The 18,718-nt window shown below is 35.6% G+C and overlaps 2 protein-coding genes across 6 annotated transcripts; one reads left to right on the top strand and one right to left on the bottom strand.

Moving 5' to 3' along the window:
* The first annotated feature begins 9,011 nt into the window (after positions 1-9,011).
* Positions 9,012-12,918, top strand: LOC107792236 (two-component response regulator ORR26). The gene is made up of 5 exons (XM_016614431.2): positions 9,012-9,289; positions 9,381-9,536; positions 9,613-9,951; positions 10,023-10,099; positions 10,350-12,918. The coding sequence occupies exons 1-5, from the start codon at positions 9,145-9,147 to the stop codon at positions 11,277-11,279; spliced, it is 1,647 nt and encodes a 548-aa protein (XP_016469917.1). The 5' UTR covers positions 9,012-9,144; the 3' UTR covers positions 11,280-12,918.
* LOC107792218 (protein WVD2-like 7) lies at positions 11,826-18,167 on the bottom strand. 5 transcript variants are annotated; one of them, XM_016614413.2, is made up of 12 exons: positions 17,893-18,083; positions 16,275-17,009; positions 15,881-16,183; positions 15,731-15,789; positions 15,496-15,567; positions 15,061-15,163; positions 14,900-14,971; positions 14,435-14,533; positions 14,203-14,301; positions 13,953-14,051; positions 12,616-12,714; positions 11,826-12,431 (listed from the first exon to the last, which is right to left on the bottom strand). In XM_016614413.2, exons 1-12 carry the CDS (start codon positions 17,956-17,958, stop codon positions 12,201-12,203), a joined length of 2,037 nt encoding a protein of 678 aa, XP_016469899.1. In that variant the 5' UTR covers positions 17,959-18,083; the 3' UTR covers positions 11,826-12,200. The 5 variants fall into 5 exon arrangements, 3 of the variants coding, with proteins under 3 accessions (XP_016469899.1, XP_075086999.1, XP_016469907.1); XM_075230898.1 differs by having other exon boundaries at positions 16,275-17,020; positions 17,893-18,023; XR_012699314.1 differs by having other exon boundaries at positions 11,840-12,431; positions 12,616-12,748; positions 16,275-16,991; positions 17,893-18,167.
* Between the last annotated feature and the right edge of the window lie 551 nt (positions 18,168-18,718).

The following is an 18,718-nucleotide window of genomic DNA, read 5'->3' as shown; positions in this document are numbered from 1 at the left end:
TTCAAACTTAAGATTTTTAGGACCAATATCGGGGGGTTTTCAGATAGAAAAGCTTTTGCTTCGTCTAAGGACACTTCAAAATCTTTTGGCTAGGAGTTTTGAACAAAGGCATCATACTCATGAAACTTAGCAGAAACAATATTCTCAAATTAATAAGCATCAAGAACAATACGAGTACCTAGACCACTAACTCCAAGTCATCTTTGTCATTTACAAGCAAATTTGCATAGAACATCCTCACAGGTTCTTCATACACAGAATTTCCAATATTATCAAATAGAGGAGAAAGGCGTTGAAAATCCAAAATTGAAATCACATCACAGTGAATATCTTTCATAATAGAGAGACTTACAGAGCGTCCATAAGCTATAGATTTTAACTTATAAGAATCAAACCTCGATTTCTCAGTTCGGCCGTAGAAGTTCAATTTATCCTCTGGCACAAAATCAATGCTTTCCACTTTCTCCTTCTTGTATGTAGGTTTTTTGGGGGTTTGATCCATGGGTCTCTTCCTAGCTTTTTTATGGTTTAGAGTTAGATCCTCCGACGAGTCACTACTCTCATTATTAGTTTTGAGAGAGTCTGAGTCAAGGGATGATTCAAGGTCGACGGTTACTTCAGGGTTTTGGGATTTTTGGAACCATCTGCTTCGTCTTACGGCAGTAGAGGATGAGAGGTTTCTCTTAGACATGGTAGTTGAGTTGGTAAAAAGTGATGAAATGAGAGAAAAAGGGTACTTATCTAGGCTCTTGGAAGATTGAAAGGTTGCATCAGTTAGAGGAGGGGTTAGGTTCAGATTGAAGCGACACTTCTAAGAAGTTGCTTCGGTGACACCAATGGAAGGTAATAATTGCACTCAAATCAAATTAATTTGAAACCTATCAATTAAGCAAACTCAAAAATGAAGTAAAATATTTTGCAAATATACAAACGATTTTTACGTGATAGGCAGAACACCAATCTTACTATGCAGTAGACAAAAACTTTCTTCCAAAGGAGTTTTATAAAAATATCAACAAGTTGAGACTCGGTACTAATAAACTGTAACATTATATCACCTTTCGCAACATGATCACGAATAAAATGATGCTTAATTTTTATATGTGTTTGCCCTGGAATGATGCACAGAATTTTTTGATAGACATATAACACTCGTGTTATCACAAAAATATAGGAGTAGAAGTAAGATTTAAATCATAATCAAGAAGTTGATGCATAATCTAGAGAATTTGAGTGAAATGGCTTCCAACGGCTAAATACTCTGCTTCAGTAGTTGACAAGGCAACACAATTTTGTTTCTTGCTATGCTAGAAAATTAGTGCATTTTCCAGTAGTTGGCAAGTGCCACTAGTGCTTTTCCTGTCAGTCCTATCACCTGCAAAATCTGCATATGAAAAGCCTTTTAGATCAAAATTATTAAAGTGAGAATACCATAAACCTAATTCAGTGGTCCCAATGAGGTATCGGCTGGTATATTTAACTGAATACAAATGAGATTCCTTTGGAGCCGACTGAAATCTTGCACACTTAAAAACACTGAATATTATATCTAGTCGACTAACCGTGAGATATAGTAGGGATCCAATCATTCCCCTATACATAGTTTCATCGACTCTTTTCCCTTTTTTGTCCTCTTCAAGAGTTGTTGGCAGACTCATTGGATCCATTAAGTTTTGCATTCTCCATTCCAAACTTTTTTTTATGAGCTCCTTGGTGTACTTGATTTGGCTAATGAAGATTCCTTTGGAAGATTGCTTGATTTGTAATCCAAGAAAGAAAGTCAGTCTCTCCCATCATGCTCATTTCGAATTCTCCTTTCATAATATGAGTAAATTTTTCACATAATACAGAGTTAGAACTTCCAAAAATAATATCATCTACATAAATTTGAGTAGTACGATTTTTTGAATTTGAACGCTTAATAAACAGAGTTGTATCAATGTTACTTCGTTTGAAGCCATGATTTAATAGAAAAGAGCTTAGTCTTTTATACCAGGCTCGGGGGGCTTGTTTGAGTCCGTATAAGGCTTTTGACAACTTGAAGACATGATTTGGGAGATTGTTGTTTACAAACCCAGGAGGTTATTTCACATACACTTCTTCAGAAATAAATCCTTTAAGAAGGCACTTTTTACATCCATTTGAAATAGTTTGAACCCTTTTATGAGCGGCAAAGGCAAGTAGTATTCGAATGGATTCTAATCTTGCCACAGGAGCAAATATTTCATCGTAGTCGATTCCTTCTTGTTGTGAGTAACCTTGTGAGACTACCCTTGCTTTGTTGTGAACTACTTGACCAGATTCATTCAGCTTATTTATGAAAGCCCATTTAGTTCCTACGATAGATGTATTAGATGGTTTTGGAACTAAGTTCCACACTTTATTCCTTTCAAATTGATCAAGTTCATCTTTCATGGCTTTGACCCAGTAATCATCTTTGAGAGATTCATCAACCTTTGTTTGCTCAAGTTGTGATATTAAGGTCACGTGAGAGTTGAGCTTTTGAGATCTTTTGGTGGTAATACCTTCATGTGAATTTTCAGTGATGAACTTATGAGGATATCCAGGTTCACTTTTCCATTCATTTGGGACAGATGTGACTGACTCTTTTTCCATGGGAATTGAATGTTCAACAGAGGATAGTTCCTGGTTTTCCATATGGTTCTTAGTTGACTGATGTTGCTGATTAGTCACCTCACCGTGACAGTCCTTTCCTATAAGAATAGACTTTGGGACAATTGAAATTTCCTCATCTTCAGAAAGTTTTTCATTCCTTAAGCGAGGGTTAGTATCCACAAAAAAAACATGAATGGATTCCTCAATAGATAAGGTTTTTTATTAAACACTCTACATGCTCTACTTGAGGGAGAGTATCCAAGAAAAATACCTTCGTCACTTTCTGGATCAAACTTTCCAAGGTTGTCCTTTCCATTGTTGTGGATAAAGCATTTGCAGCCAAATTGATGAAAGTAACTAATGTTGGGTCTTTTACCATTCCATAGTTCATATGGAGTCTTTTTGAGAATGGGTCAAATCATGCATCTATTAATGATATGACATACAGTGCTTACAACTTCTGCCCAGAAGTGGTGTGGAAGAGAGTTTTTCACAATCATGGTTCTTTCCATATCTTGCAAGGTTCTGTTTTTGCGTTCTACCACTCTATTTTGTTGAGGTGATCTTGGGTGAAGAAAAGTTGTGAGAAATTCCTTGATCATTGCAGAAGTTTTCAAAGGCTCTACTTTCAAATTCTACTCTACGGTCACTCCTTATGGAAGAGATATAATATCCATTTTCACGTTGTACCTTTTTATAGAAGGTTTCAAAATTTCTTAATGCTTCATCTTTATGACTTAGAAAAATAACCCAGGTGAATCGAGAAAAATCATCTACTATAACAAAGTCATATTTTCTACCACCAATGCTAGCAGTTCTAGTTGGACCAAAAAGGTCCATATGCAAAAGTTAAAGGGGTTTTGTAGTAGAAACTATGTTTCTGATTTTAAAAGAGGAACGAGTTTGTTTTCCTAATTGACATGCGTCACAAATTTGATCCTTAGTAAAATCTAGTTTTGGAAGATCACTAACAAGATCGTGTTCGGAAAGTTTTTGAATAGTATGCATGCTAGCATGTTCAAGCTTTCTATGTCATACCCAGGGATCATCAATCATTGAAGCTAAACAAATTTGATTCCCTAGACTATCAGTATTGCTAAGAGTATAGATATTTCTATCTCTATTTCCATATAGAATGATTTTACCTGTTTCGTCTTCAATGAACCAACCATGTTTTTCGAAACGAACATCATAGTCGCTGTCACATAGTTGACTGATGCTGAGTAGGTTATAGCCAAGTTCATCAACTAAATAGACCGCATCTACATCGCATGATGAGCTAAGAGGGACTCTTCCTACTCTAATTAAATTTCTTTTGATTTGTCTCCAAAAGTGACATATCCACCATCGAGCTTAGTGACATATTTGAATAATTATTTGTCACATGCCATGTGTCTGGAATATGCACTATCAAGATACCATTTCCCTTTTTGATTCTTCTTGTGGTGTTCCTGCAAAAATAAATTAATTGATTTTAGGTACCCAAGCCTGCTTGGGTCCTGAACAGTTAGTGTTTTGATTGTTAGCCTGGTTAGAGGCCATAGGTCGCCAAACCCATCTTTTGTTGTTCTTAAACCTACAATGATCAGAAGTATGACCAGATTTTCCGCAATAAAAACAAGATGGATTAATAAGACTTTCAGAAGTCTTTTCTCTGCTATCATTAAACCTGCAATGGTTAGAATTGTAACCATTTTTGCCACAATGAATGCATGCAGTAGGAGTTCATGCCCTAAATGTGTTATTACGAGGAGTTGACTGGTTAGATTTTATGGTACTGTGACTGGTGAATTTTCTCAATCCATTCAGTTGAAGTTAAAGTTCATGAGCTTCTTCTTGAAGCATGTCTTTTTCGATTTCACACACTTCAAGTTTAGGGCCTAGTATTTCTTTTCTCGTTAAATCTTTCGAAGCTCATTTAGAACCTTCTCAATGTCTTCAAGAGCAATATCAATAAATTCTTGAAGTTCATTATATTTAGGACACATAGGTCAACGTACCTCACTTGTTCCTTCATCTACTATGAGAGCCAGCTCGCTTGAGTCATCATCACTATTATCATTTATGTCCATGAAGTACATGTTGGCGATTTACTCATGATCATACTCTTATTCATCACTTCATGCTCCAAATAATTTTTTCTTTTGGAAATTTCTGCTGAGTTTCTTTTTCAGTTCAGGGCATTCTGCTTGAATGTGTCCGTATTTTCCACATTCATAATATCTTCCATCATTTTTTTCATTTTCATTTCCCATCTTCCCTTTTCTGAAATTTGGGTTACCTTTTCTATTATTTCTATTTCTCCTCATCATGATTGTTATTACTTTGGAGAGCATTGCTATGTTTTCATCTTGTTCTCCTCCTCCTTTTCCCTCTTCTGCTTCTGCGTCTTCTTCTTCTTCCTCCTCCTTCTCCTCCCTCTTCTTCTTCTGCTTCTCCTTCTTCTTCTTCTCATTCTTCTTCTTCTTCTTCTTCTTCTTCTTCTTCTTCTTCTTCTTCTTCTTCTTCTTCTTCTTCTTCTTCTTCTTCTTCTTCTTCCTCATCCTCCTCCTTCTCCTCCTTCTTCTGTTTCTCCTCCTCCTCCTCCTTCTTCTTCTTCTTCTTCTTCTTCTTCTGATTCAGTAACAGTTGCTTTAAATGCAACTGTTTTCCTTTTCTCTTGATGAACTTGTATGTCTAAGTGGGTTTTATCAAAAGTAATTAGATCACCTCTAAGTTTATCATATGGCATCTTGTTAAGGTCCTAATATTCAAGAGCAATAACTTTGGGTTTCCAAATGGTGGGTAGACTTCTTAGTATTTTTCTGACTTATTCTGCACTTCTGATTGGTCTACCAAAAGATTTCAAATCCTCAAGAATTTTACTGAATCGAAAGAACATTTCTTCAACTGATTCTCCATCTTTCATTTGAAATAATTCATAGTCACGCACCAGGAGATTTATTATTATTTCCTTCACTTTATTGGTTTCTTCATATATGACTTCTAACTTGTCTCACATTTCTTTAGCAGTTTCACAACTTAATATCTTTTCATACTCTTCACCGCTTATGGCGTTATATAGGAGATTCTTGGCCTTAACATTCACTTGAATAATGACTGCTTGTTCTTTAATGTAATCATCTAAATCAAGAGAATCAGATAATACTATGATCTCCCCATCTTTATCTTTCCTTGGTGGAATTGGAAGATTTTCCTTTTTGATCATACGACATACTTTAATATCGTATGACATCGTATAGGTTTCCATAAGCACTTTTCAATGTGAAAAGTGCTGACCATTAAAGTAGGGTGGTCTTACCTAAGAAGTTCCTTCTTGAAATAGTGCTCCAACGACTGTGTTTGACGTCATGATCTTTTCCTCACTTGTTGTTAGGCAATACTTGTGAGTCCTTGATCTAATACCAATTGAAAGTACAAGGAGGGGGGATGAATTGTAGCCAAATTAAAAACTTAGTGGATTTAAAAAGGAATCAGTCGACTCAACTCTTTCAGCAGGTTTGATTTGCAACAAAAATAAATTGCGTAGAATTTAAAGGTAAGAACACACAAGTTTTATACTGATTCTGTACCGGTGTGGTACACACATCCAGTTCCCTTGGGTCACAAAGGTTATCTTAAATCTTCTATAATTCGTTACAACAATAGTGGTTTTTGGATCGTTAACCACCAACTATTTTTAGCAACACTATTTGTCTAAATTTGACACAACTCTTGTTTTGTTTTTTAACTCTTCCTATCTTTTATGACACTTGTAAACTCAGGAATATAATATTTGTACTAAGAACTAGAAAGGTATAGAAACAGTGAAGTTGCATAATTTTTCCTTGAGCCTTTCAGTCTTTTTATATTAGAGTCTTGAGATCATGCAATCTTCTTTTTGAACTAGCCGTTGTCGATTGACCATTGATTGAGGCAAGAATATTCTAGGAGTTTTAACCCAAGGGTTGCCTCTGAATCTTTCTCAAGAGATGGGCTGGATTCAATGATTTCCTTCCTTTTCGCATCCCTGATTAAGGGAGTGATTTGCGACTTGACTTGATTGATCGGAATCTTCCGATTTCTTTTACCAAACTGATCCTTGAAATATGGACTGGCTTCTCATAACGGCTGCACTTGATCTTGTTTCCTTTTTGATGGCCTTGACATCTTGATTTCCTTTGGCTCCCTCTTATTTAGCATTGTCATCCTAATTTCGTGCAATCAAGTAACTTAGATTAGATTTGTACTATTGTCATCATTGAAACTTAGGTATAACATTTATAATAGTCTTTTTGTGAGTTCAAAATCTCAAAAATCATCAATTAGTTCCAAAATCTATTGTTTACCTCTCATATACTTTTAAGTTTGAGCCTCTTGATATAGCACATCATTTTTGTTTTGCTTCAACAAGAAAATTTATTCCCTTTTATTGTTTAAGTCCTCCAATATGGCCGCACATAATATACCCTAAAATAGGCTCAGCAGAGCGTCATTTGCAAGGTATATAAATTTTTCCCATCAAAAACTAATGTCATTTAAATGAAATTCTATTTTTGAAAGTCTAGTAGAAATTAAAGTTGAAAATGAATTGCATATTTCAAAAAAGTAAGAGAGAAAAACGTACTGCCCTCATAAGCTAGGTATCAAAAATATACTATTCGTATAGATAAATATTTGAATTTGAAAGGAAAAAAAAAAAGGAAACAAAAAACTCAAGTCCTACAGAGACCGTTATAACTAAAGAAATAGCTGACGCCAAATATTTTGATTGTTTCACTCATTCTATCCCCTCAAAAACCCACAAAACTTCCATACTCCTTTTTGGTCTCTCTCAAAATTCGTTTTAGTGTGTCCCTCTCACTCTCTCTCTCACACACATCACACATCAAAATACAAAATAAAGGAGGATAAGATTATAACTTTTATTTATTCCTATTTATAAAAGTACTAGTACTAAGTTCTAGTCCTAGCTTTACTCCAGTATTCTCCTCAAATTGGAGTCTTTTCCAGCTATTTTATGATGTAGAATAGTACGACCATTGCGAGATTTTCTTCTTCAAGAAGTGATTATATTATTATTATTATTATAGTATGTACATCACATGTACTATAAGATAAAAATTAAATACGTATATATCAAGTTTGAATTGTTGCATATCCAAGGTCAGTGTGAAAATTTGACATGAATTTTTCATTTTCTTCAATTTTAAAATAAAAATTCAAGTATACCAAGGCATACATTATTTAGCTTCATAAAGGATATTTGTTAGTACTAATATTTAATTATTTACTTGGTGTTGTTTCAGGTTAATTAATAAATGTTTGCCATTTGTTACAATATACTATATTAGTTCTTGTTATAAAAATTCTTGTTGGCAAATATGAATTTGATAAAATTTAATTTAAAGTCCTAACTGTTAGTCAAAGTTAAATCCACATGGAAAGGAGATTTATTGAATTCTTAATATCACCATACAAGGAAATAGTCATATTTTCCCTTATCTAATTAAAAAGTTCAAACAATGAACATAAGGATCAAATGATTGCTTTCACATATTAGTTGTTACTTTTTTATTTAGATGGTACTTTTCCGGTAATTAAAGAATATCTCCATCGGAGAACTAATAATTAACCGTAACTTGAACAAATAAAATAAATATCTCAAACTTGAAAAGAAGATTTAATGCATTCATTTGTTACTATACAAAAAGAGAAAAAGAAATTATAATTGAAAAAGGTATGAAAATGATATTTACAATTTTTCTAACCTGACCATAGCGGATATAATGATTTCTTAAAACTAAAGTTACCAATTTTCTAATGTATTGAAAATCTGGAAAATTAAAATAAGAACTTGAAAATTAATTGTAAATTTTTAACGATATGCTAGTCTTCTTGTGGTAGATAAAGGATCAACTAGTTAAAAAGAGATTTAGGAAGAAAATAATTTTAAGTCTCTTGATATAATAATACATTTTCTTTTGTTTCAACAATATATATTTATGATAAAATTTATTTCCTTTTATTGTTTAAGTGCTCTAATATGCCCACACACAAGATTTGTAAATTTAAACTTGTTTTGAATCCTAAAAGATGCTCATCAAATTTGCAAGGTGAAAAAAAAGAAGTGAAAATTAAACTAATGTTGTTGAAATGAAGTCCTATATATTTTGATAACGGTGTTGAAAGTTGGATCAAAATTGGGAAAAAAAGAAGAGAGAAGTAGTAAGACATGCTATTCTTATAAATTAGGTATCACAAATGCAATTTATGAATTTATATTTGAAGAGTTGAAGAAAAAAAAAGTGCCAAGTCATAGACGACGTTATAACGAGATAGAGATAGCCGGCGCTAAAATGCTGGTTGTTTCCCTCATTCTAAACCTTTCCATTTAAAAAGTCTCACACAGCTTCCTTTTTTAGTCTGTCACTCTCACTCGCACTCTCTCTCTTATCACATATCAAAGCATTATTGGCTTTGTTTATTCCTATTTATATATGTATATGGTAGTAAGTGTTGCAGGTCCGAGTTTTTTTCAGCTGTTTTATGATGGAGAATAGTAAGAGCAGTGCAGGGTTTTCTTCTCCAAGAAGTGATAATTTTCCGGCTGGTTTACGGGTACTTGTTGTTGATGATGATCCTACCTGGTTGAAAATTCTTGAAAAGATGCTTAAGAAGTGCTCTTATGAAGGTCTCTTCTTTTAATTTATTCGTTTTCATGATCATTTTGTTTTAGATTAATGTTGTAGATCTCTTAATCTCTTTTTGCTGGTTTCTTGCAGTGACGACATGTGGTCTAGCACAAGAGGCTTTGAATCTTCTCCGAGAAAGAAAGGATCATGGGTTTGAGATTGTGATAAGTGATGTTAACATGCCTGACATGGATGGATTTAAGCTTCTGGAGCATGTTGGACTAGAGATGGATCTTCCTGTCATAAGTCAATTCTCGTTCCTTTCCTTGAAATTGGCTATTCTCCATTAATACATAATATGTGCTGGTTTAATTTCTTGCAGTGATGTCTGTCGATGGAGAAACAAGCAGGGTAATGAAGGGCGTTCAACACGGTGCATGTGATTATCTCTTGAAACCTATACGGATGAAAGAACTTAGAAACATATGGCAGCATGTGCTCAGAAAAAGGATGCACGAGGCAAGGGACATCGGAAACCATGAAATGGACCTATTTGATCAACTGTGGATGTTTAATGGAACTGATTCAGGCAACAAGAGAAAAGATTTTGACGATAAAGAAATTAGTGTTCATTCTTCTTCCATGAAGAAACCCAGAGTAGTTTGGACTGTAGATCTTCATCAGAAATTTGTCAAAGCCGTAAACCAGATTGGATTTCACAGTAAGTTCATATAAATTACCTAAACTCCATTCATCAGATCTGCGTTAATTAATGTTTTTTATGTTCCGCAGAAGCTGGTCCCAAGAAGATACTTGACTTGATGGCTGTTCCATGGTTGACTAGAGAAAATGTTGCTAGCCACTTACAGGTGAATATTTTTACACATTTACAGCCACTTCACTTGTCATCAGATTTGGTTAATTAGTTTCTTCAAAAATCAGATCCAGTTACAGCAAAGGCACCTGCCAGAAGATTGCAAGTAACTATTTTGCAAGTAACCTTAGGATTTGATTCTTTTACTATATATATAACACGAGTAGTCTTCTCTGCTTCTTGAAATTGAGGTTTTGTAAACTTAAGGGTAAAAAGGTTCTCACAACAGTATCATTTTCTTGCAGAAGTATCGCCTATACTTGACTAGGTTGCAGAAAGGTGGGATGAAGCATCCGAATGTTTCTTCTAAAGAAAATTCTCTTCAGAATCCAGTGGATGTGTGCGCTGATGTTACAAATGACAAGTGTAGTAAAGCTATTGCTCAAAATTGTAAGTCCAACATATATGAGAGCAAGGTAAAAGGTGTTGTTTCAATCCCAGTAGCAGAGCCGGGGTCTGTGGTTGGAGATAACTTTGATTCTCACACTGCTGGTTCAAAGACAAGCCTCAGTGGATTGATCAATACTGATGTAAAAAGTGTCGATGTACCCACTCCATATTGCTTTACTGGAGAAGCTCCACAACCTCAATACAAACAAGATTTCAAACCACGTTTTCCGTCAGAAAATCAGCCACTGCCCGGGATTCCTCATCAAATCCAAGTGGATTGCACACAACCAACTTGTTCTCTCAACCTTGTACCTTCTCATGAAATGAGGGAGTGGGACAGACTTTCCGGTAAAGAAAATAAGCTTTCTTCTTTCTTCAAGAGCACAAGTGGAGTAGGAAAATTATCTGCATTGGAAGCCATTCAACCTGTGAGCCATCAAATAAATTTTCATTCCCTTGAGCAAATTCCAAGTACATGGAGTATGACGAGTCAAAATGTAGATCAAAATCTAGTCAATGGTCTGCAATCGAGCACAGGAAATGTAACTTTGGGAAGTGGATCAGTTGTTGCATCTCTAGCTGAGGACATGTGTGATACTTCTATTCAAGGTGAATGTTTTCCAGCTTATAATGGTCTTCGGAACATACAACAATTTCACTACAATGAACCACAACCCATTTCTGGAGTTTCAACATGCTTGTATGATACATTGAGGTTTGATTATGAGTATCCAAATGATTCATTGGAAGGTATTGTGTTGGACCAAGGTCTGTTCATAGTCTAACCTTTATCCATTTAGATGTGCATTGCTCATCGACAACTGCCATGTTTTTCTCAACTAAAAAACAAAGAAGTGCTTTTTGATTTTGGTGGAGTGGAAGATCATCTTCACAAAAATGTACTTTACGAGCATTGGCAAATTTTTTAGCACAATAAGCAATCTTCTTGGACAGAACTTACTCATCAAAGCATGCTTAATTATCTGGTATTGTAAGTAGATTTAGAAAGGGTCAGCATGCAAATGTGCTCATCCTCTTTTTTCTTTTCCTCTTTTTTTTTTTTCCGTGTAAAAATGAGATTGGAACCCTTGTGCGAGGTGGAGTTGCAACTACCAAGCTGCAACGCTGATCCCTCCAGATGTACTCATCTTTGGTCGTAAAAGATAATCAGAGAAGAGATAGAAAAAAGGAGCTTCTGCAAATTGTTACTAGTATGATGAAGGTTTTGCAAGATTTGAAAGAGAAACTGCTGGAGTTTGGGCCCAGTCATAAAATCTCCAGAAAATCAATGTTTTTATTCTGTAACATAGGTGCCATACCATGAAGCTTGATTTTGGTCCTGTCACAAACTCAATCAGTATCTTTATTCTGTATTAGCTGATAAGATGCCAACATTTAAGTAACATCATCACCCAGGAATATTAAAATTACAAGTCAGCCAAGACCAAAAGCATATATTATTTACATTCTATTGTTGTCCAACAAATGATTGTGATAGGAGTGTCAATATCAATATTGATAAATGGAACATGCAGAATTTCACCACTCGACTGGAAAGACAATTGAATTAGACATTTGGAGCAATGTCTTAACAACCTATAAGTGATGTATGCACAATCTGCAGCCTCCGCAACTTTAAAATTGAAAAGCAGCAGCATTTTGTTTAATGTTAGGAAAAAAATGCTCTTTATGGATCAGCAGCTGTCTTAAACTTGGATATTTGGCGAAGCATTTTCCTGCGTACTCCCACGGACAAAAGATTTGGGATTGTGTGATCTACCTTTCACTGGGAAATGATTTGGAACGTTGTTTTCCCTTTTAACATCTTTTGATCCATCAGGCTTCCCCAAAAGCCTCCAGGGTTGTCGACGTTTGTTGTCCTGGACTTCTGACACTGGCTTCCTACTGAATTTTGGTGAGCAAGGTTGCCGCGGCATCTGCAAACAGCAGATGGATAAAGGTGAGAACCAAAACGTTTACAGTTTCAGCAGCATAGAAGACTTTGTCTAGTATCCTTGACATTGGTCTTCAACAAGTGACACGTCTATGGGATATCTATCAATTTCATATGGTTACTGCTAATAACAGCTAGTTTTGTCAAAGACGAAAAGAGAATGGTACCTTCATTTGATAACTTGACAATTCTCTTTCATGATGAATGCTTGCATTTGGTTTAGCTCTTGATGTAAGCACTTTAAAACTACTACTAGTAGCTTTGTCCTGCAAAACGAGACAACTCTCCTTAGCATACTGCCTGTAAAAATAGAAAAGCTTCTCATTAACTTGATTAACAATGTAGAGGTGCTCCTTATATATTATTAGTCTTAGGCTATGTACAAATAAATTTTGTATGATCTATTCAAATAGAATGAATATAGACGTGTATGAATCTAGACTTGTATGAATCTAGACACATATTCACTTGATATTAAAACTACTAGTATCTTTCTCCTGCAAAATGAGACAACTCTCCTTAGCATACTGCCTGTGAAATAGAAAAGCTTCTCATTGACTTGATTAACAATGTACAGAGGTTCTCCTTATACATTAGTCTTAGGCTATGTACAAATAAATTCTGCATGATTTTCTATCCAAATAGAATGAATCTAGACGTGTATGAATGTAGACACATATTCACTTAATATTCTAACATGCCCCCCTTAACTCAAAGTGGAGAAATCAACTTCAGTTTGCTTATTTTGAAATGATAAGAAGTTGATGTAGAAATCTCCCAATCACCAAAAAGAAAAGCAGTGTTGGAATTCTTTCCTCCAGAATCTGTTCTCGATAACCGAAAAGATTAGGTGTTGCAGATCTCATGAACATTATCAACGTAATTTGAATTGACAGAACAATAACTAGAAATTCAAGGTTAGAGGAGGGAATTGATCTCGTAAAAAGTAGCAGCACCGATTGCTGAAGAGATGAAGGGTGGTCGAATGATCCTAGAGAGAGGAGCAACACCTGAACGGTCGACCAGAGATAGGAGTACCGGTTACCGAATACAGGGGCGTCTTCGGGCACCAAAAGGAAGAAGAAAAGAAGAGAATACTGGCTTGGCTGGCAGTACACGTATTGGCCAATACCGCCTGCCAGTAGCAGAAACTCTTTGAGTCTGCGGTACCGTTAGCTCTTTAAGTCTCGACCAAGACAATGGAGACTTCGCTACCATGTGAAAATAGAAAAGTTTCCCATTGTCTTGATTAATAATGTATAAGAGGTGCTCCTTTTAAACAAGTCTAAGGATATGTATAAATGCTGTATGATTTTCTCTATTCAAGTACAATAAATCTAGACCTTTACGAATCTAGACACATTCTTTAGATATTTTAACATTGTCAAAAGAAATTCAATCTTCTTCCCTGCTCAGACACATGAGACCAATTCCACCCTATTGATTCAACAAGGTTGCAAGCTAATGGTAACTACTAGCTTGCCAATGGAAAAGACAAGAGTACCTTCTTCATTTGATTACTTGACGATTCTCTTTCACGATGAATGCTTGCATTTGGTTTAGCTCTTGATGTATGAACTTTAGAACTACTAGTGGCTTTCTCCTGCAAACCAAGACAACTCTCCTTAGCATAACTAGCAAAGAAATTCAATCTTCTTCAATGCTCAGGAGCATGAACAAATTCCACCTCAATGATTCAACGATGTTGCTGATTTATGGTAACAACTAGCTTGTCATGGAAAAGGGAATAGTACCTTTGTCGTTTGATTAGTAAATGATTCTCTTTCATGCTGAATGCTTGCATTTGGTTTAGCTCTTGATGTAAGCACTTTAGAACTACTAGTGGCTTTCACCTGCAAAAACAAGACAACTCTCCTTGGCATAACTAGCAAAAGAAATTCAATCTTCTTCAATTCCGCCTCATTGATTCAACGATGTTGCTGCTAATGGTGACAACCAGCTTGTCAGTGGAAAAGGGAATAGTACCTTTTTCGTTTGATTAGTAAATGATTCTCTTTCATGATGAATACTTGGAGTTGGTTTAGCTCTTGATATAAATTCTTTAGAACTACTGGTGGCTTTCTCCTGTAAAAATGAGAAATCAACTCTCATTAGCATACTGCCAAAAAAATTCATCTTCTTCTCTGCTCAGGCACATGAGACCAGTTCAGCCCTGATGTGTAGTCTTATTTATCCTCTACTTGCTAGAGTTGAGGAGTGTTAATGATGATATTAATTTGGAAAAAGTATATATTTCATGGATATAGTGAGATGGTCTGCAAAATAGTTAATTTCATGTCTTTGGTGATCTAAAATCTATTCTTCACCTCCTTACTCATTTAGTGGAGAGAGGAAGACTGTTAGGTCCAGCCCTAATTTTATGATGAGTACCATATAGTGAGCCTATATTTCACATATGTTATTCCTCTGGAACAAAGTGATGGAAATGACCTTTGGTTTGGCATGTAGCTTCTGCTTTTCTGCTTCCTTTGTGTTCAGCTTTTGTTCTAGCTTCTGAAAGAACTGAAGTTGAACAGATTACAAGTGCACGATCAGATTAGACAAATCAAAGAACGAACAGAAACATAGACGTTGATCAGCTCTTCATGTACCTCTCTTCGCTTTGCTGCTCTTTCTTCACTTCTTAAGCTGAAAGGAGAAAATACAGTACGGGAACATGTTCTGTTTCCATTCTCGTTTATTGATTCAAAATTTCTGCTCCAAAAGGTAAATAGCTTCAGCTCAAAATGGCCCAACAAAGTAAATTGTTAGGTAAAATCAATCATTGTTTGCAGCATGACCTTTTATTTGCCTCTACTTGTAAAACTTAAAAACTAACTATATCAAATAAAGCAGAAAGGCGCTTCACTTACAAAAACATGTAGAGAACTGGAACCATTATTAAAGTCAAATCTTGAAGAGCATGCATATAAACAAAAGAAAGCTCACTTTACATTCTCTCCTCAACAGATAACTGAAGGTCCTTATCAAACTGAATTCAATAACCAAATGGTAAAAAAGGCAAATTTGTTGCCAGAAGTTCTCACCCTGAGTGTGATAGCAATTCACCCTTTTCTGTTCTGCTTCTACAGAATGGTTGGTCAATCTTTGTTGTATTCCTGCAAAAGCAAAGAGTTTGACCCTTTCAGTAAAACATTTAGATCACTAATGATCGTCGACTGCTGTTGTCAATAATGAAGCCACAGCTTAGGAAAAAACATTATAATGCTCTGTCGTCTTCATTCACCTGCTCTTTCAGTTCTTAAATAGTATGTAGTTTACCTTCTATTTTCTCGTTGAGGGGTTTCAGAAGTGCGCTTTGATATCTCACTTACAGATGCCTGCATTTTGCAGACGCATATGGCATGATCAAATCAAATAACTGAAAGCAAGAATCCAGGAGAAATTAAGGACAAAGAACAATTAATGCACCAGAGCTGAAATCTCTTGAACTTTGCTGTCTCTAGATGTTTTGGTGATGGATCTGACAAGTCTTGAATTCACTATCTTCTCAAGAATTGGAGACAATGTTTTATTTGTTTCCTCTTTGTGAGAAGAAAATTTGATTAGCGTCTGAAGAGATTTTGGATTTGATCGCTTTTTGTCAATCGCGTCTTTTCCATTCTTTCTATTATCAGTCACTTTCAGTGGCAGAGCTGTCATCGGTTTGACACGAGATCTCAACTTTGATGATTCATTGTTATTTGTTAATCTACTCGTTGTGGACAGTGGTTTCTACAAGATTGAAGCATGTTCAATTAGAAATGAAGGAATTCGAGTTTAGCATAAAAGAGAAAGAAGCACTATGCAATGCTAAAAGACAAACCTTTGTTTGCGTCTTCTTCTTCAGTTGGACTATATTCTCATTGACCTTTACAACAACATTTTCCGCCTGATTCAATGACTTGACTTCATTCTCTATTGGATAAGATTGTTCTGCTGAGTTTTCAGTCTCAGCAAGTTCTAAGTTACTTTTTTTGTGAGTAGCATAGCTGCCAAAAGTAGATGTATTATCCCCATCATCTCCCTGTGCTTCTTCAACGCCCACATAGCTGCTATTCTCTGGCAACTCAGAGCAGGTTGAGCGATGATCAAGGTTTGGATTTGTCACATTTAGATGGCCCTCTCCTCCCAGTGCTTCTTCAGCGACCTCAGATTCCATTGGGGAATCATCAATGGGTTGATTTGTCACATCCCCCTCTTCTCTCTGTGCTTCATCAGCACCCACATAACTGCTTGTCCCTGCCAACTCAGGGTTCACAGTGGAATGATCACTGGTTTGATTTGTCACATTCAGATCAGAGGACACGCCAACTGCTGCATTCTGCTGCTCGAGCAAAGCTGCTGCTTTTTTAGCAGCTGCTTTCTTGAATTGAGCCTCAAAGTAAGCTTTCTTCTCAGCAACTGAACCAGGCCTTGAGTACTTCTCAACTTCCTCTTGATACCGATTGTGAGTAAACGATGACCACTTCTCCCAAGCCAGGGATTCATTCATAAATCTTCCAAATGATACTGATGCTGTTAGTGCACGTAAAGGATCTCCCTGTAATGAGGAATTTTCCTGCTCAGCTTCTAAATGAGAAACTCCCCACATATCAATTGATTTTTCAATCTATTAAACTCACTTTCCCCAAACATGCTTATAGAAAAGAACAAATGAGAGAAATTTCCATGTCTAATTCAGTTTAAATAGATCATAAACTATGAAACAACAACATAATCCTAAAATAAAGAGAAATAATGCTACTGTTTGAGCAGAAAGGACAAATATAATCTCTACTCTAGGGACTTTACAGACAGTGGCGGAACCACGTGTAACTAAATTGAATCCCCTTCATCCGAAAATTACTCTATGCAATAGGGTAATAAAAACATTTTTTTTTTTTTGGAATTCCCTTGAAATTATTAAGTAAAAAGCATTTAGTGTAGTGGCAAAAGTGGTTCAGAAATACTCCTACTAGATATGACAATTTTTACATTTTTTTGAATACTCTTGTTAGAATTCCACTGTTTAAAGACCGTGAGAATCCAATAGAGAATTGATGATAACAACACCACCAACAAGAAGAATAACAACTATGCTTCGGTACCAAACTAGTTGGGATTGACAGTTGCGTTATGACCGTTTTATTAAAAGAAACGATGAATCAGAAACCACAAAGGGGAAAGTAAACCTAGTGCTTGAATTCTCAAAAGCCCCACTCAGTAGTCAAAAAATTCTTAAACCCTCATAGGCAAAGGTGGAGAAGATTGCATTTAAACAGACCCAACTCAGATATGAAATGAAATAATAGAGAACCTCCAATATAATATTGACACGAAGCAGTAAACATTCCTCTTATTGTTCATAAGGCAAAGGAGCAGAACATTACATTTTACCAAAATAATTAGAATATACATGAAATCTTGAAGCAGTAAACTTGAATCTTGTTAATTGGACTAACCTCACTGCGTTCTTGAGAAGGTTGAGAGAAGGACCGTACAAGACAAGCTGAAGTCGATTCACCCATTTCTTAAACCCAATTCTTTCTTCTGTTTGCTTCTTGGAACCTAAACAAGTATTTGTTCTTGCAGAAACATACAGCTGCTTCTGAAGGGTTATTAGAGGGCGATGGTTAGATTGGAACGTTATGTTTCAGACAACGACCTATTTTCCGATTCAAGTGAGAGAAAGAGAGGAAGTATTGGCGACTCCAACGGCTAGTTTTTTTTTTCTTTTGGATTTTTCTTCTAAACTAAATTATGTCTGCTTGTAATAAACCTTAGCTGATTTGATTTAGTTTGAATTTAGTATTAATATCCTAAATTATCTGTCTAATGATGGTCATTACAACGGCTCACTTTATCTAAAACATTACTAGAGCTACACGGAAGCACCCTATTAGTTGGGTAGATACTTATTATATACACCCAATATCTTGATTGAATTAATAATTAATAATTAAAAATTAAAATAAGAATATGTATTACTTAACCAAGTTAGAAATGTGTATATGAAAAGGCATATTGTCTATAAGTTTTTATCTGTTAATTATATTGTGGATGTCCATTTATTACTCCGCTATAGATAATCTTCTTCTATTTAGTACTCTGTTGAAGTTTATCTACAAGCAGCTGATGCAGGCAGGTTGCAAGCAGCTCAATGAAATGATTTGCAGCAGCTTCTTATTAAACAGGCAGGTTGCAAGTAGCTCATGCAGACAGCTTACAAGCAGCTAAAGAAAACCCTTGCAGCTGCTTCCTGAAAAGCCTCGCAGCTGCTTCCTTTCT

Source organism: Nicotiana tabacum, chromosome 15, assembly GCF_000715075.1.
Source record: "Nicotiana tabacum cultivar K326 chromosome 15, ASM71507v2, whole genome shotgun sequence".
In the NCBI taxonomy this organism is placed as follows: domain Eukaryota; kingdom Viridiplantae; phylum Streptophyta; class Magnoliopsida; order Solanales; family Solanaceae; genus Nicotiana; species Nicotiana tabacum.
This window is presented reverse-complemented; position numbering and strand designations above follow the sequence as displayed.